The 19009-nt window shown below is 55.3% G+C and overlaps 4 protein-coding genes across 11 annotated transcripts; all 4 read right to left on the reverse strand.

Moving 5' to 3' along the window:
* Positions 1–246: 246 nt before the first annotated feature.
* On the reverse strand, positions 247–5371 carry LOC133494811 (fibrinogen alpha chain-like). 2 transcript variants are annotated; one of them, XM_061808983.1, is made up of 11 exons: positions 5234–5371; positions 5055–5159; positions 4514–4697; positions 4293–4438; positions 4123–4221; positions 3851–3988; positions 3675–3747; positions 1684–1784; positions 1356–1539; positions 848–993; positions 247–761 (listed from the first exon to the last, which is right to left on the reverse strand). In XM_061808983.1, the coding sequence occupies exons 1-11, from the start codon at positions 5288–5290 to the stop codon at positions 447–449; spliced, it is 1548 nt and encodes a 515-aa protein (XP_061664967.1). In that variant the 5' UTR covers positions 5291–5371; the 3' UTR covers positions 247–446. The 2 variants fall into 2 exon arrangements, with proteins under 2 accessions (XP_061664967.1, XP_061664966.1); XM_061808982.1 differs by lacking the exons at positions 247–761; positions 848–993; positions 1356–1539; positions 1684–1784 and adding an exon at positions 2359–3038 and having other exon boundaries at positions 3183–3747.
* An 818-nt stretch (positions 5372–6189) lies between these two features.
* Positions 6190–9420, reverse strand: npy2rl (neuropeptide Y receptor Y2, like). Its single transcript, XM_061808987.1, has 6 exons — positions 9262–9420; positions 8215–8472; positions 8012–8144; positions 7276–7441; positions 7056–7209; positions 6190–6756 (listed from the first exon to the last, which is right to left on the reverse strand). Exons 2-6 carry the CDS (start codon positions 8353–8355, stop codon positions 6199–6201), a joined length of 1152 nt encoding a protein of 383 aa, XP_061664971.1. The 5' UTR covers positions 8356–8472; positions 9262–9420; the 3' UTR covers positions 6190–6198.
* Positions 9421–11142: 1722 nt separating this feature from the next.
* LOC133494817 (lecithin retinol acyltransferase-like) lies at positions 11143–13762 on the reverse strand. The gene is made up of 2 exons (XM_061808991.1): positions 12690–13762; positions 11143–12084 (listed from the first exon to the last, which is right to left on the reverse strand). The coding sequence occupies exons 1-2, from the start codon at positions 13185–13187 to the stop codon at positions 11932–11934; spliced, it is 651 nt and encodes a 216-aa protein (XP_061664975.1). The 5' UTR covers positions 13188–13762; the 3' UTR covers positions 11143–11931.
* Positions 13763–13957: 195 nt separating this feature from the next.
* lratb.1 (lecithin retinol acyltransferase b, tandem duplicate 1) lies at positions 13958–18786 on the reverse strand. 7 transcript variants are annotated; one of them, XM_061808979.1, is made up of 19 exons: positions 18477–18786; positions 18278–18378; positions 18143–18212; positions 17947–18077; positions 17605–17693; positions 17443–17542; positions 17307–17350; positions 17094–17171; positions 16897–17034; positions 16699–16763; positions 16504–16610; positions 16290–16392; positions 16119–16218; positions 15988–16027; positions 15754–15862; positions 15430–15573; positions 15239–15356; positions 14295–14385; positions 13958–14215 (listed from the first exon to the last, which is right to left on the reverse strand). In XM_061808979.1, exons 1-19 carry the CDS (start codon positions 18625–18627, stop codon positions 14141–14143), a joined length of 1854 nt encoding a protein of 617 aa, XP_061664963.1. In that variant the 5' UTR covers positions 18628–18786; the 3' UTR covers positions 13958–14140. The 7 variants fall into 7 exon arrangements, 6 of the variants coding, with proteins under 6 accessions (XP_061664963.1, XP_061664961.1, XP_061664964.1 ...); XM_061808977.1 differs by having other exon boundaries at positions 15946–16027; XM_061808980.1 differs by having other exon boundaries at positions 13961–14215; positions 15430–15513.
* Positions 18787–19009: the final 223 nt, after the last annotated feature.

Here is a 19009-nt window from a genome sequence, read left to right on the forward strand (position 1 = left end):
CAGACATAAACAGTCGGCATGTTTACGGGCTCATTCGCAATCCAGTCGACTCTACGTCGTGTTTGGACGGCGGAATATTGAGGGTGCGCCGCCCCCCCCCCCCCCCCCCACGGTCACCCACATGACGTACACAAAACGTGAAGCGGGGAAAGGCAACAGGCAGTCCAAATAGACCTCGCGAATGCACCGAATCCCAACATTTATTCGTTTATTATTCTGAGATCTTTCCTTACGACCGAACGGAGTTTCTGGCCGACGACCGCCCGCGAGGCGTCCCAAGTGAAGAGCGACGTGGGTCTGCGGCGGAGCGTAAATCGACGGGTTTTCCGCACCAGAGGAAACAGACAAGAGTCGCGCTTGAACCGGTGATGCCTCCTCCGACGAGGGAGACGAGCAGCGATCGATCGTCACCGTCCAACTGCGGCCAGATAATGTCGGAGAAGTCGCTAAGATTCCTGGGATGCGAGATTCTCAGACGTGTCCACAAAGAGCCGATGTTGTCCGATGTCCTCAAACTGGGTGAGCAGTTCTCGCCGCACCGTCGGGATCCGCTTGTACGCTTCGGACGGGGCCGGGCCCACCAGGGCGGGCCGCAGCCTGACGGGCGAGATATCCGGAGGGGGCGAGACCTTCTCGCTTCCCCGGCGTTCCATCCGAGCCGCGTCGGCCCTCAGCGCCCGATAACCGTCGGGGTCGACGTCGAGCGACAGCGCCGCCCTGCAGGAGCCGCCGCACGCTCGCAGCTTCATGTCCACGTCCACCTGACGAGCACGAGTGGCAATTTATTTCTTGCTCGACGGCAGCTGGCAACGTCCCCGACCTTCTGGTGACCTTCAGCACGGTTTACCTCAGCTCTCCACAGCTCTTCCACCTGCCGCCGGGCGCGCTCGCTCAGCTCCCCGAGACGCCGCCGCAGCCGCCGCGATCGTCGCCGTAACGACGTCAGCTTCCTCGCCAGCTCGCCGGCGTCTTGCGCGAACTTGAGCTCTGACACTGCAGAGGGCCCGCGCCGCTCATGTCAAACTAGCTCGGGCCTCGGCGTCATTTCAGAAAGCTTGCCTTGCGTTTTTGGGGCCACCGGGCAAAAGTAGTGCTTTGCCACCGTCTTGGTTTTTCAGAACTATGTTCAAGTGAGTCGTAAAGCTTCAAACAGACAAAGGTGGCATCTCGGGGCCAAAGATGTCTGCTGTAGTGAGTTGAGGAGCTTCATTTAGACCAATGGTATTGCTGCTCACCGTATCTCGGTGCCAAGGAAGTCAATTTGAGTGGGTTGAGCGTCATTTTGACAAAAGCGGCGCGATGGCAATCAGCACACTTAGCGCGCGGCGCAACTGAAGAGCGACGGCCGGCTTTACCGTGCTGGACGACGAGGGCCCTCCGGTGATGGCGGTAAACGTCGGCGACCTTCGCCACGAGCTCTTCGGCCTTGGCCTCCATCAACTCGGCAGTCTTACAGATGCCATCCAGCTTCCTGCCAGCTTCCGTGTCCGCCTGCGAGAGGACGGCGTGCAGGCGGCAGCCGGACGGACACTTCTTGCCCTGGCACGGGAGACCAACAAAAAAAAAAAAAAAAAAATAAAATGGCTGAAACACGAATCCGACCTTGGCCGAGAGACCTGTCAAAATTTGTTTCCAATGAAAAGGCTTCGAAGTAAACACGGCCAAAGATCCCGTTGGTCTTACCCGGTCGTCATGGAGACAGGGCGCTACGTCAGAGCGGGCGGGGCAGCGTCGTCCTTCGGGGGAGGGGGCAGGCCGCCGGCGCTCACGCAGCCTCGCGCACGCTGTGTGGGCGCAAAGCAAATATGTGGTTAACGAGTACGTGGCGTGCGGGGTCCGAGGCCGGCGGGATTGTTTGCGTTTGGATCCAGCTTCAAGACACAAATGTGGAACTTCCTGTTGACGTCGCCCCCGTTGCGTGACCGTGTTTACGCCGCCGAACTTGCAACTTGAACCTAATTTGTCCCACTGTAAACATTCCAATGCGCATTTCCAGGTGTTCAACTTTTCAGAATTTTCTCGCAGCCGGTCTTTGAGGCGTGAATCCACCGGTCCGTTCCAAGGACTTGTACGCCTTTGTGACTTTCTCGGTCTCTCTCGACTGCTGTATCGCAACGGCGAGACTTCCAACGGGGCGCTTTTCTCAGACCGGCACCCGATCGGACATGTTCGAGAAACCCGCAACGGTTCGACAGCATTCTAAGGTTCTTCCCTGATTTTTTTTTTTTTTTTTTTGTGGTTTTGAGAAGCATAGGTGGGGCCTTCACCAATGAGGAACTCCGGGACCGGAGGGTTTTCACGTGGATCTTACTAAAATACACGCACACTCGCACATACAAGCGCACAGAACTGAAGAGGTGACCTTTGATACTTTATTGAGTTCAGTGCAGAACATTCTGGAAAGTCAACAGAACCAAATGACGGACCAGGAAGTCACAATGCGGCAGGTCGCACAAACAATTGCACGCTCTTCAGGCGCCGACCGGCCCACACGGCGCCCTCGCCCCCGTTGAGGTTGGCCGATCGGCAGTTGTCGTACCACCACCCTCCGCCGTGGGTCGCCGCACAGTTTCCCACCCCGCGGTCGTTGTCTCGGTCCCAGGTGCTGAATTTCATCCCGCTGTGGGACAGGGCGTCTCCCGAGGTGCCGGCGTAGCCAGAAACGTGCAACGGGAAGCCCTCCTCCTCGGGACCCACCCTGACGACGTAGTCCGCAGTCGTCACGCCGCCCTCCTCATCTCGCATGTTAACCCTAAGCAGCGTCTCGCCCCGGTCGGTCAACAAGTGGAGGTTCTGGTTGCCGAGCCACATCTCCCCCCTCCCCTGCGCGTCCACGCTTCCGAACCCCGCGCGATATTCGGCCCAAGTTCGGTTGAAGTCGAGCAAGCCGTCCCCTCTCTGCTGGACTAACAACCAGCCGCCCATCAGCCCCTCCTGTAGGCAGTAAACCGCCACCACGGCGGCGGCGCCGGAGGGCTTGATGTCAAACACGCCGCTCGTTTCCCCCCGGGTGTGCTTGTGGAAGATATCCACGCAATCTGCAACACATCATTTGCTTCTTCAATTTCCAGAAAGTTCAACACAGACGCTAAAGCTAAAAAAAATTACGCGGTCTTCTCTGTCCGCTAACGTTTTGCGAGCGGGGCGGACGCGGCGTCACTCTTGGTCGGAGGTTGCGCTACCTTTTCCCGTGTAATCGCTCTGGCGTTTGACCTGCACGCTCTGCACGCTGCGAGCGCGCAAGTCGGGAATGTCGTCATCCACGTGGTCGCTTAAGAACTTTCCCAGATCGAAGCCCACCTCTGTGAAGGGCTGCGAGAAGGCGGTTTTAGTGTCCGATTGGGCTCCTTTGCTGGCGCCCACGTGAACGGTCTTGACGTTGGTGGACGTGTGACTCAGGACGGGGAAGAGGGAATCCAGTCCTCCCTTGGTGCCGGATTCCCCCTTACAGGCAGGACCCCCCTCTCTGGTCTCCTCTATTTTTTCCACAGGGCCGTCCTGAGTCATCACCGTCACTTTCTTGGTCACTATCACGCAACTGGTTGAGTCAAGACCGGGAAGTTTCGCATCTTCGAAGTTGCCGCCGACGCCAAACAAGTCTTCGTTGGGGACTCCGGAGAGCTCAGAGATGGACTTGGAGGATGTGGAGGAGCCTGATGTGGAGATGGAAGTACCTTGATCTTTGGAGATGGGAGCAGGAGAGGAGCTGGAACCTTCCTTCTCGAGTGTCAACTGGAACGATTTCACCTGACCAACGTGGAACAAGATCTCGTCAAAGAACGTCGTCTACCGTTTCAGATCACGGACCAACGCTCCACGTGCGCTCACGGCGACTGCATGTTGTCCCGACCTCACGGAAGATATCCTCCACTCCGTGGGTCTTGTAGATGCCGCCTTGGTGGACTTCTTGGAACGGCCTGCTTTGCATCACTTCCAGCTGGTGCACGGACTGGATGCTCTGCACCCCCTGGGCGTGAAGCTGATTAATCTGGAAACGGAAGCGGAGGCTCAGCCAGGGGATCGCGACGGTCCTCTGCGGGCGTCGCCTCGCAAGCCCTCTTGGGGATTTGCAAAATACTTTGCCTCGGAAAACCCTGCGGTGTACGTCAGACAGCAGCTGACCTGTTTGTCCAGAGCCACGTAGCCGTCGTGGTCCACCCGGTACTCGGAGTAGGTCTTGCAAGAACCTCGACAGGAACGCAACTTGATGTCGATGTCCACCTGGAAGGAGAAAGAACCAGAACTTCAGGAACTTGTTATTTGCCCCTCAACATGGGCTACACAAGACTCGCCTCCAGCTTCTGCATGTCGCCCACTTGATCCGTCACCCGGTCGCGGAGGGCCGCCAGGACCCGCAGCTGCCTGTCGATCCTCACCTTCATCTCGGAGATCCTCTGGCGAAGGTTCTGCGCCAAGTTGTAGTAGCGGTCGTCTTGACCTGCGTTAGGAAGGTCATGAGCGCCGTCCTCGAGTCGACGGGGGCCCGACCGAATAAGCGGGGCCGGGGACCAACCGGAGTTCAGGGTGAGCTTCTCTTTCAGGAACTCGTACGTTTGCTTGGTCGCCTGATCGGCCGAACGATGCCCGACTTGTTGCTGCCCCACCAAAGCGCGGATCTTCTCGATTTTCTTCAACAGGCTGTGATCTTGGTGGTCCATCAGACCTTGGATCCTGCAGCCAGACGGGCACTTGGGACCCTGGAAATTCCGACAGTGTAACAGTAAATCCCAAGTAAAACAGTCAGTCAATGGAATTTTTAAAAAGGAAATGGGATTGATTTTCTTTTGCCGCCTATCCTCACGAGGATCGCGGCGAGCGCCGGAGCCTATCCCAACGGGCAGGAGGCGGGGTACGCCCTGAACTGGTCGCCGGCCAATCGCGGGGCACACGGGGACAGACAATCACACCGATGGGGCAATTTTAGAGTGTCCGATAAACGCTGCACGTTTTTGGGACGAGCCCGCCCGGAGAAAAGCCCCGCAGGCGCGGACGGGGATCTCCCAATCGCTCTCCGTCACGCAAACCCCCCCCCCCCCCTCCCCCGCTGACGTTACCCAGTCGTCGTCGGTGCAGAAGGGCCACTCCTTCTGGGTGGCGCACTTGTCCGAGCGGGTGTTGGGCACCACGGGCCGCGCTCCCCTGGGATTCAGCACGTCAGCCTGCGGACATTTTGCGTTTCGGGTAAATGTCACTTGACGTTCAAACGACGCGAAGTTCTGCAGCTTTTCCTCACCGGCGAGGCGGCGGCGCAGAGGAGGACGAGGAAGGCCACCAAACTAGGTCGTCGCATCTTGTCGAATGTTCCGAAGTCGCAGGCGTTGGCCGCTTTTGAGGACGGCCCCCCCCCCGCCGACGCTCGTGACTCGGACGAGGTTGAGCAAAGCGCCGAGAGGGTGACGACCTTTTGCCCGGCTGCACTTTGAACACAAACACGGACATTTGCTTTCCCGCTAAGTGCACGCCAGGACGTCGGGTCGACGTGTCAAATGCCGCCGATGAAAGAAATCCATTGCGAACATTCCGGAAGAAAGCGCCGCCGTTTGGCCGCGTAACATTGACAACACGTGGATTAGACAAACAAAAAACTAAATCTTAGCTTTACAACGTTTTTCATTTTGAACTCACTCATTCATATAAATTCACATGGCAACTATTCGAATTCAGGCTTTGGACCCCCGAGTGAGCTTCAATAAACTTGCCTGACGGGAAAAACTACATCAAAACCACAATAGAAGTCTTCCTTAGCGTTCTCCAGAGCAAACAGGCCGACGTGCGCCTCACCTATCTTAAGTCATTAAAAAAAAAAAAAAAGGAGGTGAAGCCAAAATGCTGATCGGATGAGGCCGCAGGAAGACGTCCACTCAGCGCGCACCTTTTTTTTTTTTGCGTCAGTCGACTTGTTACAGAAAACGTGAAACAACCATAAAGCACTTCCTGTTTGGCGAGAAGAGAGAACGAAGGAAGTGACTTGAAAACAAACATCGGCGTTGCGAAGAGCTGCTGAGGTTCAGAGTTGCTTCTCGGCTGCTCCGGGTACTTGAACAGATGTTCGTTACTCTACTGTCAATTGAGCAAAGGTGCGAATGTGACTTTGAAGGCCCGTTTGTTGATTACGTGCCAGGATGCGCCCGGCCTCGAGGCAAAAAGTCCGGTCCAGAAGGCTGCGGCGCGGCCGCGGAGGAAGTGAAAACATTCTGTTCACACGTCAGTCGCGTTGAGGCAGGCGGACGCGACTTCCCGCCTCCCTTCCGCCTCCTTGGTCCTCCCTCCGCCACCTTGGACGGAGGCTTTGCACCCGCGTCGCCCCCCTCGATCCCCGAACCTGAAGGCGGCCAGGAAAGCGGCGCGGTAGTTGCGGTTCATCCATCCGTAGAGCAGCGGGTTGGTGAAGGTGGAGCACATGGCCACCACGTGGAAAAGCGTGTAGAGCAGGCGGAAGTGCGGCGTGTCCGGCACGCCGCTGTCGATGTCCGTGGCGAGCTGGAAGGCGTGGTAGGGGAGCCAACTGACGGCGAACACCGCCACCATGGTCACCAGCATTTTGGTGGTCTTGCGGCGGCGGCGGTGGCGCTCGGAACCCCCGGACGCTCCGTCGCCCCCGGCCTCTGCCGGCCTGACGTGACCTCGCAGCTTGGACCAGATGCGGGCGTAAGCGAAGGAGATAATGGCGAGCGGAAGGAAGTACTGCAGCACCAGCATGGAGACGCTGTAGACCGTCCCATCCGCGCTGGACCCGGGCCACTTCTCCGCGCACGCCTGCCGTCAAAAGCCGCAAATTTCATTTGACAGACACAACGGGAGGTAGCGCAAACAGACTCAACTGTGTCTCGAGTCTTAAACTTCAGGTCTCAAGTCAGTCCGGAGTACGAAGTAAGTCTCACGTCGGTCCAAATTCTTAACCCGCAAGTCTCAGGTCAGTCTTAAAATCCAATCAAAAAGTCCCAAAACAAAATCAAACTTCAAGTCGCAAGTCTCGACCCCTCAACTAAGTCTTGAGTCTCAACCTTCAAGTATCAAGTCAGTCCCATTTGCGGGACGTAGACGGCGTCGTCCACCTGGATGCTGCGCCCCTGGCCCAGCGGAAAGGATCCGTACTCTCGGAAGATGGCCAGGGGGCTGGCGAGCGCTGCGCTCAGCAGCCACGTGAGCGCGATGACCCCGAAGCACGTGTCCTTCCGCATCCTGGTCTCCAGGTGGTGAACGATGCACCTGTAACCACGGAGACGCGCCGTCACGCGGTCGGCCCCGGGGACGAACCCCCCCGGCCGCTCCCACCTGTGGCGATCCAGGGCGATGACGTTGAGGGTCAGCGTAGATACGTGAACGGCGAGGCCCTGGGCGAAGGGCACCAGGAAGCAGAGGGCGCCGCCCAACTGCCACTCGCCCTGAAGCGTGTAGACCAGCGTGAACGGGAGACACAGCGCGTTCACCAGGAGGTCGGCTGCCGCACAGGAAGTGGCGTTCAGCGGGCATTCAAGCAGCACTACAGACTCCCTCCTTACATTCATTTTGCTCCGGGTAAAAATGATACATCAAACTTTTTGCAAACTCGAACATCAGAATAATGATGAAGGCCGAGCACCTTTCCAAAGGGTGAACCCAGAACTTTGTCGCCATCTTGGGGCCTAAGGAGGCCGTTACAAGCAAACTGATTTGGCCACAAAACTGGACTTTTATTTTCAAGATGAACTTGTTAAAAGATGACAATTCTTTTGGAAAAACAGGCATTATTGCATTTTTTTTTTTTTAATTCACTGATTCACCGATGAGTCATTTCTTACTAATCTTCGTATGTTTGATTTGGATAAAAGACGATTCATGTTTTTTTCCGCCGCAAGGACCCCAACCGTAATCCAAACAAGACTTACTCTGTACTCCAAAATAATAACAATAACACGAGGATGAAAAGATTGGACTATTTCAAGATCAGAAAGTCAAAAGATGAACGTGACAACTTTTCGAGGCCATTTTCGAACTGCTGCATTTTCTGTCCCGTCTGTTTTGGACGTACCGACTGCCAAGTTGGCGATGAAGAAGTTGGTGACGGTGCGCAGCGACTTGAAGCGGTAGATGACGTAGATGACCAGAGAATTCCCGGCGAGCCCCAGCAGGATGATGGCGCTGTAGGCCGCGATCAAGACCACCTGCCAGGAGCGAGAGACGCGTCAGCCTCAGTGGGATGCGGACCGGTCCGGGGACGGACCTGCCACTCACCTGCACGCCGGGAAGTCGGGTGGGGTCTTCGGAGAAGGCGGCGCCTCTCGACCGAAGGTCGGCCGCAGAGTCCTCGTAGCTGTCGACGGCGTCGGGGTAACTGACGTTGGCGGCCGCGGGCTCTCCGTCGACCTGGTCCATGTCGTACGTTCGACCGGGCGTCTCTTCAATTGTGCCGGTCACGTTCGCCGGCCCGGCAGGCTCATGGCGTCGCCGGCGAGAGGAAAAGCCTGAGGAATTTCCCCTCGATCGGGCCGTCTGGGAAGACGGGCAACGCGACGCCTGCCATTTAGCAATACATGAGTGGACGTTGATTTATTCATCAACATGTTTCCCCGCCGTGGCTATTTTTGGCTCGCCTTCGTCGCGAGGAGCCAACGCAGCGAGAAGCGCGGCTGTTACCTGGATGCCCCGCGTCCGTCTGCCTTTTACCGCATCGACAAGCCGACGGGGACCGAGAACGGTGCCCTGCGGAGCCCCGCGGCAAATGCGCACGTCCAGACGGGAAGGACTGACGACGTTATTACAGCGTCATAGTCGAATAAAAACATCACATCTAAATAGAGCCCACCTTGGCGCCGAATCGTACGTAAGCCGTATTGAATGTGCCGGTTGACTAAATGAGTTATTTTGCCCCAAAAAAATTTCATTTGCTGACTTTGTGACTCCGACTACCAAGTCCCGTACACGCAGAATACTGAACATTCAAATAAGTCGGTTTTCTAAAGATAAAGCCAATATGCATTGATTTGGTTTTTTTTTTTTTTTTATCAGAACAGAGGAGCAGAAAGAAAATAAATCTAACAAACGTGAGGAAATAAAATAAACAGAATAAAAGCAGTAATACATGAGATGATTTGGCTGTTTAATTGTTTAAAAGGAAGTCAAAACGGATCTCATCCCAACTTTTTGACTTGTATCATAAGAATACAATAAGTGACCATTCATTCATAATATACTGTCATCATATTCGATTCATTCTTTCACGACGCCAGACGCGCTCGCTCATCTCGCCGAAAATTGTTTCGCAAATATCGACGCACTCACCGGCGGCGTCTCCGAAGGTCCGCAAAGGAAGAGGAAAGCTGCCGTTGTTTACTTTTCCAATTCATCCATCAGCTCGTCAATGGAGAGGAGCACGTTGCATCAGTCGCTGCGCGAGGAAGAGAAGGAGGGGAGCGGCTTCACGTTGCAGGGGCGGGGGTGAGGTAGATGATGGGGGGTGGGGGGTGGGAGACGGCGGCCGCTGCCCTCAAAACGCAGCGCAGGGAAATCGCTTCAAACCAACAAGTATGACGCACGGGGCGGGGGGGGACAACAAATAACCGCAGCTGGCTGGCTGGCTGGCGACCGAGCCGGGGTGTCACACGCGACCCTTGTGAGGACAGGTCACCCCAACCCCCAAGCGACGTTTCACTTTGAACGGGATGCATCGGCAGAACCAGAAGAAGGCTTCCTTGGAAAAAGCGAGCTCGGGCTCAGAACCTTTCCAAGATCTCAGATCACGTTTACCTGACAAAAAAAAAAAAAAAAAAAAAAAAACCCGGCAAGATGGCGCATGACTAAAGAAAGCCAATCAAAAGCCTCGACGATCGGAGGGCCGAGTCGCAGCTTTTGTGGCTAATTTGCAAAACTTCCCTCAAGCTGGAAGCCTTCTGGAAATTTCCAAAAGTTGCCGTAGTTTAATTACACATCGCCGTCTCCTCCCAGAACAAACTGTCGAGAACTACCATGACGCGCATTTGGAAATGAAATTGCGCAATTGCAGTCGCAACACGTGCCGCATAATCCCAGACCAGATTTCATAATTTCAAGTCCACTATTTCAGTCGTCCATTGTCAAGCACGCGAGCGTTGGAGGAAAGCGTTTGGACCCCCGCCCGGGTGGGCCCCAACCATATAAGGGCACAGCCAAGGGCCGAGGCAAAGGGTCGGCCTCCGCAGAGGTGCTCTGTTTACTGCTGCCGTCGACTGGGATCAGAACTTGAAAGTTTTTCCTCATCTTATCTCACGTTCTTGTCTGACACTCAAACCCAACAATCGGAGAAGACGCAGCGGCGAAATGCAAGCGCTTGTCGAGCCGGGGAAAAGAAAAAAAAAATAAAATCAAAATTGTTCACAACAGAGACTCTCCACGCTTTGCTTTGGAGTCATATGAAAATAAATTACGGTTGAACAGTTTTGGTGTGCGAGCATTTTGCAGAAGTTAAGAAGAAATACTAGAATTCTGGAAGAGGAGATATTAACCCTATTTAAACTAATTTTAGACATTGGCTTTGAAATTGAAATCAAATTTTCCTGTTCCATCGGCTAATGATTTTGCTAAATTAAGAAGTACATTCCTGATTTTGTGACCAACTTGGAAGAATACTATTTGCATTTATTTAGCGCCCCCCCCCCCCCCAAAAAAAAAAAATTCTGGCTGGTAATGTATTTGTTTTCAATTATTTCTTGCATTAAATGGACTCTACCGTACAGCAAATCAAACGACTTTTTTTTTTTTGTAAATGATCTACGATTGCTGAAGCAATTACGATGAAACGAAACATGGAAAGAACGCGACTGCATCATTTGATTATTTTCGAAATCGCTATTTTCTTGTTTTGAAATGTCATCTGTCAAACGCGCAAAAGGTGCACGAGGCGGTTGACAAGCTCGAGATGCCGCAGCTCGTCGGCGTCATCGGTTGCTAGCGGGAAAACAAAAATAGGCGACCGTGAAGCTCTCTGGAGACACCCCCCCCACACACACACACACAAAGCCGCATACACTTGCTCCCCCCTCCCTCCTCGCCACGGAGAGGAGGGCTGTGAAGGAGCGCACGCTGGCTCCTGATGTCAGCGCCGACGTCACGCCAAGGTGGCGCCACGTCAAGGCCGACGCCAAGGGAACGCCGCTGCGGGCGGGCGGGCGGGCGGGCGGGGAGGGAGAGAAGCGCTTTCATTTGCCGGGAAACCTGCCATCCGTTTTCCAGCGCTCTTGTCCTTATTAGGAGCCCGTGAGGGAAAGGCGGGGCGGGGCGGACCCCGGAGAGACCGACTACTCACGCTCACCCCGACGGACGACCGTGCGAGAAAAGTGAGAGAACGTGGAAGGCAGATGTGCTAACATGTGTTCACGCACTCTTGATTGACAGCCGCCCGTCCTCCCCTGAGGCGGAGGACATAGGATGAGTCATCCGAACGCAGACAAAAGGGAGCGATGAGGCGGGGGGGGGGAAGGTCGCCCAGACGACAGCTTGGTAAAGGTCAGGCCGGCAGCGCGGGGTCGCGAGGTCAAGCGATCAAGAAGCTTCCCGAGACGGCAAAATAAACGACGACGTACGCCGCCGGCGCCCGTAACCATGACGACAATTACCATCCATCCCCCACCTCGGCGGATTCGTATGCGAGCGACGCACCTGCGGCGTGACGCCGCTCATTGAAATGCTCTCTCACGCCCAGCGATGAGTTTTGGGGCCCGCTCGCACTTTGCGCTCAAAGAACCTCGGCAAACCGCTCCGACATTACTGAAATCCTCCATTTCCCAAATCTTACTCAACACACGACTGAAATCCTCTCATACGCACTACCCCCCCCCCCCAAACACACACAGACACCCGTGTTTTTGTTTTGCGCTGACAAATCTTGCAAATATTTCCACTGACACACACACAAATCAGAGTCCACATCTTAGCCTCAGCCCGTGAAAAAGATACAAGAGTTTGCGGGCAGCGCAGCTAGCTGGCCATCCACAGCGTGAAGGGGATGAAGATGGCGGGCAACGCGGTCCCGAAGGACACGCCCGAGCGGGCCAGGCACGCGAGGCCCAGCAGCCCCGCCACGACTGCGTTCCTCTGGTCTCGGATCAGGGACTTCAACCACTGGCAGAACTGAAAAAGACACACACAAGCCAGTGTCTGACTTGGACACAATCCAAACAGAGTTAAGCACAAACTGTGACTAAAATGTCCGCAACTCTTGCCAGCAAGCATTTCGGAGACACTGCCCTAAGTGAGTAAATACATTTGGACCCATTCGTATGATTCTGATCAACAGAAAGTTCCTCACACACATGTGGACACTTTTGGGCTGACCCGAATCCTTCAACAACGGGAATCGTGGTACGTGGGCTCCCCCCGCTGGCAAGAAACAGCCACTGCATTCATCCCTCTCACCGCAGAAAATGGGAGCGGCTTCAACTTTTTTTTTTTTTTTTTTTTTAATTTTAGAACCTTGATTCGTTAGATTCGTTAAATTGACGTTTGAATTGGAATACATTTAAATCGAATGTTTTAGAACTGATTGGCTTTTTTGGCACAAGCCGACATATACTGTAGGCGCGATACATTTGAATTCAATTGAATAATTGGGTTAAAATTCTGTACAATTTGAGAATAGCGTCCACAAAATAAAAAAAGCTGCAACAGGTCGGCATCTTTACGGCACTTTGCGTCTCCTGTACGACCCCTCCCCCCTTTGACCACGCCCATCTGACCTGCTCAGTCTGCAGGCTGCGCGCGGCTCCGTAGCGGCACCACGTGACGAAATGCTCGCAGTTGTTCCACAGCAGGCTGTAGGGGGCGCTGCCGAGCAGGCTCTCCGCCCGCCGCGCCGCCTCCTCGGCATCGGGCCGACCGCGACCGCCGGCGCCGCGCTCCATAGCGTGCGTGTTGAGCCAGACGGCGGCGCCGTAGGCGAAGTCCTCCACGGAGTCCACGCGCACGCTCGCGCGCTTGGCAAGCACGCCGAGCAGCAGGCGCGTGTTGGTCACTCGACTGCAGAGGAGGCGCGCGTCTGACGTGACTGCCGGGAGGATGTCCGGGATGAGGTGCGCCACGCAGCCGTCGCCCAAGTATATGCCGAAGTGCGTGAAGAGCGTTCGCGGCACCTCCAGCAAGTCCCCGCGCCGGTAGACGCGTTCGGGCGGCGGGGGCGCGCACGTCACAAAGAACAGCGCCAATTTGTCCAGCAGCAAGGCGAGCGTGTCCAGCATGACGTGAGCAAGAGGAAGACCACTTTGTGCTGGGGGAAGGGGGGGGGGGGGGGGCGGCACCCGCACCGTGATGAGGGGCACCGGGGGCGGGGCCACATGGGTGTGACCAGCGACCCAATTTTGGGCCTTTCAATGAAGTGCCGCAAAAAAAAAAGTCTTTGCGAGTGAGGCCACTTCAGCAGGCCACCTGCGCGAGGGGGGCGCCGAATCGGCCACTCACCAACTCCAACAAGTCACAAACACCAACAAAAACAACACCTGGATGCACACACACACACACACACGATCCTGTCAGGCATTGGGGGCGGAAGACCCAGATGTGGGCGGATGTCAGGGGGAGGGGTTATATGGTGCACGTAAACAAAGAGCACTTTGATTTCTTTCTCCTGCAACTTTTCACACATCGTCACTGGCCCAATTCCGCTCAAATACACTAAAAAAAAAACCACACGCACGCGATGCAGAAACGGGACTAAAAGTGAGGCGCTTCCAAACCACCAAATGCTGTTTCCAATGTCTTTCTGCCACATCCGCCGTTGTGCCCCCCGTGTTGACGGGACAACAAGCCACATGTTGACTGACAAGCGCGTGTTTGAGTGACGCTAACGCCGGCCAGATGTGCGGCGACCGTCACGCAGACTTCGCCTGAAGCCGATACACACATCAGAGAGGTGAAAGGTCGTGAAGGATGCGGGCGGGATACTTCCTGCCACGTTTAATGAACACTCAATAAGCGCCGGGACAGTTTTCACCGCTATCGGCTCTCCTGAAATGCGGGGGGGGGGGGGGGGGGGGGGTTTAGCTGGTGGCGGTCGCCGTGACGACTGAGGGCCTGTTTGCAATTAAGGAGGAAGTGACATGCCACAGAGCGAAGGCAGAGGTCACGGCTCTCGTGAAATTTGCAGAGGTCGTGATCCAAGCTGACAGTCAAGCCCGCCGTTGCTAAAACGGGCTTAACCGAGCAGGGGCGCCAGGTCGGGAAGGCCCCGGAGTTTCAAGTCCAGCAACATCTGAGCCAAGGCTTTTCCCTGCAGGAGGTCCACAAAAAACAAACACGCGTGTTGACCGACAGCCGCCCTCACGTATGTGTGTGTGTGTGTGTCGTACCTGGGGGTCACTCCGCAAAGACGCCACCCCTCCCCCACCAAGTGAATTCTTCAGGACAAAATTGAGTCCGTTGATCCCTGGCAGAGTGTATCTGCGCACACGCAAAAACACTTGTAACCACGGCAACAGAAGCGCATCTATATATGTGCGTTTGTGCTCCCGGCACTTTAACAAGGCTTCAGCGTGCCCTAATGCCCGTGTGAGCCGTGCTGCTTTTAATTGCCTCTTTCATAGCCTTTCATCAGGCTAATTGCCAACACATGCATGCTTGGCACACGGGCAACCACTGTTGGCAAAGTAGTGAAATACAAATACAACAATGGAGCAGTTTCAGGTACAAGTGACTCGATGTAACACTTATGCACTGAAATCCACATAGCTTAGCCGTTCACATTGCAAGCTTAATGCTAAAATGAAATAGAATCTACAGTATATTGCGGTGCTATAAGCCTTTCTGCAAAAACATTTACAAAGTTTACGCTGTGCAAAGAACAATGACTATTAGTCCCATACTGATGGACTGGGACGAGTTGCACTTCATCCATCTACCATTCTACTTGAATATTTGTCCAGAGACACCCCCACCCCCCCCCCACATATTTTAAATCTCAACCTTTCAGGGGTCAAAATAGGTTTGTTACATTTTCCAATACTCATCGTTGACAAAACGACGCATACAAGGTACAGTCTACAGTATTTTCCAAGTAGTTTTTCCTACTTTGGCGCCGCTGTGAAGAAGAAAAAAAAGAAAAAAAAAAAAAAAAAAAAACAGTGGACGCTTTCAGCGCCAAGATTTTGTGTGGCAGCGGCAACAGACATTTGGGACCAATTAGAAACAGAACATCCACAGCCTGAAGCAGTCATCTGGTTAGTCGGGGACGGGTCACGGCGGTCTAGAAACGCTATTGGGGTTGCTACTCGCGGCCCGCTCGCCGACAACTCACCGCGTCACGGCTCCGCGCGTGCCCGCCGGGAAGAGGTGGGCCAGGTATTCCTCAACCACAGAGGAAGTCAGGTGTTTCCTCAGGTAGGGGAAGAGGCCAGCGTGACGAGCGATCACTCCTGGGTACGAAGCTAGCCGTTAGCTTAGCATGAAGCTAGGCTAGCCAGGTTATGCGCGGTTAGCGTGGCTCACCGATGTTGGCGGAGTCTCCTTTGTCGCCGCTCCTGGCGTAGGCCAGTTCTTCCAGCGTGTAGCAGTGTGGCCCGCCAGGAAGCTCTACGATGTCAAAACCACAACATAGACCCGTTTGTAATAGAGACGTGCGTCTTGCTCCATCTAGTGGTGTGGGAATAATCCACCCACCCACCCACAATGTTTCAGTGTATTACTTTACTGCTGGCGGTACATGAAGAATGGAGTATTTTTTGAGGTGGTGTTAATATTTGAACAACAGTGTAAGACTGTACATATGCTGGATACGTGGGTCACCATGGCAACTGCCAACCAACCGCTCACCCGCGTCAGGGCCTTCCTCGACCCCCTCGGGAGGGACTTCCTGCTCGGTCGTGTCAGGCCCCGCCTCCGAGAGAGACTCCACCCACTGCCCGTCCATGTGGACGTCCAGCTGGAGTTGAGATTTAGGATAGTAGAAGAAGAGCGGCTTCAGCACGGGAGACCTTGAAGAAGACGATGACAAGGTGACAAAACCTTGAAGGGCGAGGGGGGCCGTCGCGGGTCGGTTCTACTCACACTCGGGGACGCCCGCCCACGATGCCGCAAAGTCCGGGAGCTGCGGGCGAGGACACGTTGACCCGGGTCACAAACGACGTGCACCCCATTTAGGAAACAAAGCGCTACGAGAACGAGGGCGGTGGCCGTACCCATCCCGGTGCCAGCGGAGGCGATCTCCCTGGAGAAGACCTCCAGCGCCTTCTTTTCTTTGTGGCGGACGGCCAACCACAGGACCGCCTCCCTGACGTCCTGCACGGCCAGCGCGTTGTTAGCCTCGCGGGAATCACGACTGAAAAGGCGAAGAAAGGCGGCGGTCTCACTTTGTCGGATCCGTTGGCGCCGTACGTGTCCTCCGCTCCCAGAACTTGGATGTTGACAGCGGTGAAGTCGTCCAGATGCAAATGCTTGAAAATGCGCCTTGTTCTGCGTACAAAGGTGCAAAAAAAAAAAAAAAAGTTAGTACCTAAAATGCGTAAGAGCCAACTTTTTGTAAGCGGTGTACGTTCTGGACGTTTTCCCCGGTGACAAGCGAACCTTTTTATGATGCTCTCTGCGGTCCTGCGGGCCTTTTCCGCCGCTCTCGGGCCGCCGAGCGGACACACGACGGTCGCGCGAAAGCCGTCCATGTAGGTGGCGCACACCTGTGGACGGAGAGGGGAAATGTTGAAGTCTGCGGTCCAGCCGCCGCCCCCGCCCGCGCGCGCGCGCGCTCCTGTCGTCACAGATCACCTTGTAGTCGCGCGGGGGAGCGAAGCCTTTGGCGCCGCTCACCTTCACGGCGCCGCCGTCCACATCTGTGCTCAAACAAAAGACAGCGGCATCCACACCGCTCTCACTGGAGAGATTAACGTCAAAGTGCCGCACGTACCAGGCACTTCCTGTATGAGCACACGGCTGAAGTCGCAGATGACGTCGGGCAGCACGTACCGCCGCGGGTCGCCGATCTCGTACACCAACTGCTCGGCGGCCGTGCCAAACGACACCAGGCCGCCCGTCTTTGGCGGTTTGGAGAGAATGAAGGAGCCGTCGGCGGAACATTCCACCACCGGGAAGCCAATGTCGTCCCTGCCAGAGGGCGGCGGGGGTTCATCTGGGATTAGCGGGGCTCTCGGCGGGGTTCTCACCAGTCGGGGACGCCGCGCCAGTCGGTGAAGATCCCGCCCGTGCTCTGAGCGCCGCACTCAATCAGGTGGCCTGCCAAACTGGACCACGTGACGAGAACGAGTCAAAACCTCAGCGCCCGGAAGCACATGCGAGCGATAATGAAGGAGTCCGTCAATCAACAAAACGCAAAGTCGGCGAGTTGTCATTCAGTCAACGAGTCAAAGTTTTCCTACCTTCCAGCGGCGAGCAGGTCCAAGTCGCCTTTTCCCCACCCAAACTACAAAAAGGCACAATCTGAATGCATTGAGTGAGCGGCGGCACGTTGTCATGGCAACCACGCCCAAGCCCCCGGGAAACTTCAGGACGTACGGCGTGCAGGAGCGGCCCGAGGGCGAGGGCGCTGTCCACGCAACGGCCCGTGACGACGACGTCGGCGCCGAGATCCAGACAGCGGCGGATGGGCGATGCCCTGGTCGAGCACAAAATCAGCGTGTACGTGAACCTCCGACGCGCACCCGAGCGCACGCATACCCGAGGTAGGCGTTCGCGCTGTGTAGCGTTTTCGGCAAGGCGCGGGTGCTGCCGTCGTCGGCCATTTTGACCTCCAACAGCGAGCTTCTCTGAGGAGACGAGGTAAAAAAAAAAAAAAAAAAAAGAGCCGGCAAGTGAACCAGTCAACAAGTAAACGGATTACGTGTCGAGGAGTTAACAAGTCAGAAAATAAGAGTGCAACCGTCAATGAGTCAGCAAGTCCACGTCAGTGAGTCGGTGATCCAATGTGTCAAATAGTAAACAAGTCAAAGTGTTATCAGTCATCAAATAAGTCACGCTCAACATCGGTGAGACAAACGGCGACAGAGGAGGGGTCCTCACGTGGGGCATGAGGTCATCACCCGTCACCACGGCAACCTTGAGGTCCAAGCCAGCCTTCTTGACCACTTCCCGGATGGCCGCGGCACAGGCCAGCGGGTTGACGCCGCCCGCGTTGCTGACCACCCGAACACCTGCGAGGACCAAGTCTGTGGCGATTGGAAACGCCTTCGCGTTGCTGTGGGAACAGCAGACTCACCTTTCCCGTGGATGTCGTGGATGGACGGGGCCAACGCTGCCTGGACAAAGTCTGGAGCGTAACCCAGGTTCTAGGAGACAAGGCCGTCACGTGACTGTCTCCCCCAAAACGCAGCTCTCTCATACACACACTTACAGGTGCCTTCGCCTTGGCTGCTGTGAGGAGTGACATGGTGATCTCGCTCAGGTAATCAAACACCAAAAAGTCCAATTTCCCACCGTGGACCAGCTGAGGCACTGTGCTCACACACACACACACACACACACACACACACACACACAGACATAATCAATAGGAATGCTATGATAGCCTTAGCACGGTGTACGCGGTGTACCTGAGGTGGCCGTGTCGCCCCAGAATCCCGAGGCGCAGCCGATGCGCACCGGGCCTGCGTCCGTCAAGGGCCTTCTGGACGCTGATAGAATCACGCGTGAGCGTGTCACACGCTTTGGTGCCCGCGAACGCCACAAGGCACACCCAAACATCTCCAACAACTATGAACGAACCCGAGAGAAAAGTTGGACCAGTTCAAGGTGCTCTGGAAGCACATCCGGTCTTCTTCTTCGTTGTTGTTGTTGGGTTTTTTTTTTCCCCCCATTGGAGCGTGATGGCACCCTCTAGTGGTAAAAAGGAAGAGTGAACGCTGCTGACGCTGCATACAAAACTCCTTCAGAAAACCAAACGGCCCCACATTTGCGCTGCTGAGCATTGGCAAGGCTTTTTTTCCCCCGCGTGTCTGCTTGTCCGGGTAGAAGCATGCAGGGAAAGAAAAACACTGAAGTAGCAACTCACCACAATACTGAAAATGGAGCCGCCTGCTTGTTTTCTTTACAGGCTGGATCCACTTTTTGGCAATGCGTCCAGTCT

The sequence above is a fragment of the Syngnathoides biaculeatus genome, chromosome 21 (assembly GCF_019802595.1).
Source record: "Syngnathoides biaculeatus isolate LvHL_M chromosome 21, ASM1980259v1, whole genome shotgun sequence".
Taxonomy (NCBI): Eukaryota; Metazoa; Chordata; class Actinopteri; order Syngnathiformes; family Syngnathidae; genus Syngnathoides; species Syngnathoides biaculeatus.

Excerpts from the sequence above, each read along its gene's own strand:
- lratb.1 (XM_061808975.1), bottom strand. The coding sequence starts at position 18,627 with ATGTTTGGGTGTGCCTTGTGGCGTTCGCGGGCACCAAAGCGTGTGACA. Across the intron at positions 16,219-16,289 it reads GCGCCAACGGATCCGACAAA|GACGTCAGGGAGGCGGTCCT; the intron begins GTGAGACCGCCG and ends CTGGCCGTGCAG. Across the intron at positions 16,028-16,118 it reads CTCCGCTGGCACCGGGATGG|CTCCCGGACTTTGCGGCATC; the intron begins GTACGGCCACCG and ends CCTCGCCCGCAG.
- npy2rl (XM_061808987.1), bottom strand. The coding sequence starts at position 8,355 with ATGGACCAGGTCGACGGAGAGCCCGCGGCCGCCAACGTCAGTTACCCC. Across the intron at positions 8,145-8,214 it reads CCCGACTTCCCGGCGTGCAG|GTGGTCTTGATCGCGGCCTA; the intron begins GTGAGTGGCAGG and ends CGCTCCTGGCAG. Across the intron at positions 6,757-7,055 it reads GCCAGGGGCGCAGCATCCAG|GCGTGCGCGGAGAAGTGGCC; the intron begins GTGGACGACGCC and ends TTTTGACGGCAG.
- LOC133494811 (XM_061808982.1), bottom strand. The coding sequence starts at position 5,290 with ATGCGACGACCTAGTTTGGTGGCCTTCCTCGTCCTCCTCTGCGCCGCC. Across the intron at positions 4,222-4,292 it reads GCGACATGCAGAAGCTGGAG|GTGGACATCGACATCAAGTT; the intron begins GCGAGTCTTGTG and ends TTCTCCTTCCAG. Across the intron at positions 3,039-3,182 it reads GAGCGATTACACGGGAAAAG|ATTGCGTGGATATCTTCCAC; the intron begins GTAGCGCAACCT and ends GATGTGTTGCAG.
- LOC133494817 (XM_061808991.1), bottom strand. The coding sequence starts at position 13,187 with ATGCTGGACACGCTCGCCTTGCTGCTGGACAAATTGGCGCTGTTCTTT. Across the intron at positions 12,085-12,689 it reads GCAGCCTGCAGACTGAGCAG|TTCTGCCAGTGGTTGAAGTC; the intron begins GTCAGATGGGCG and ends TGTCTTTTTCAG.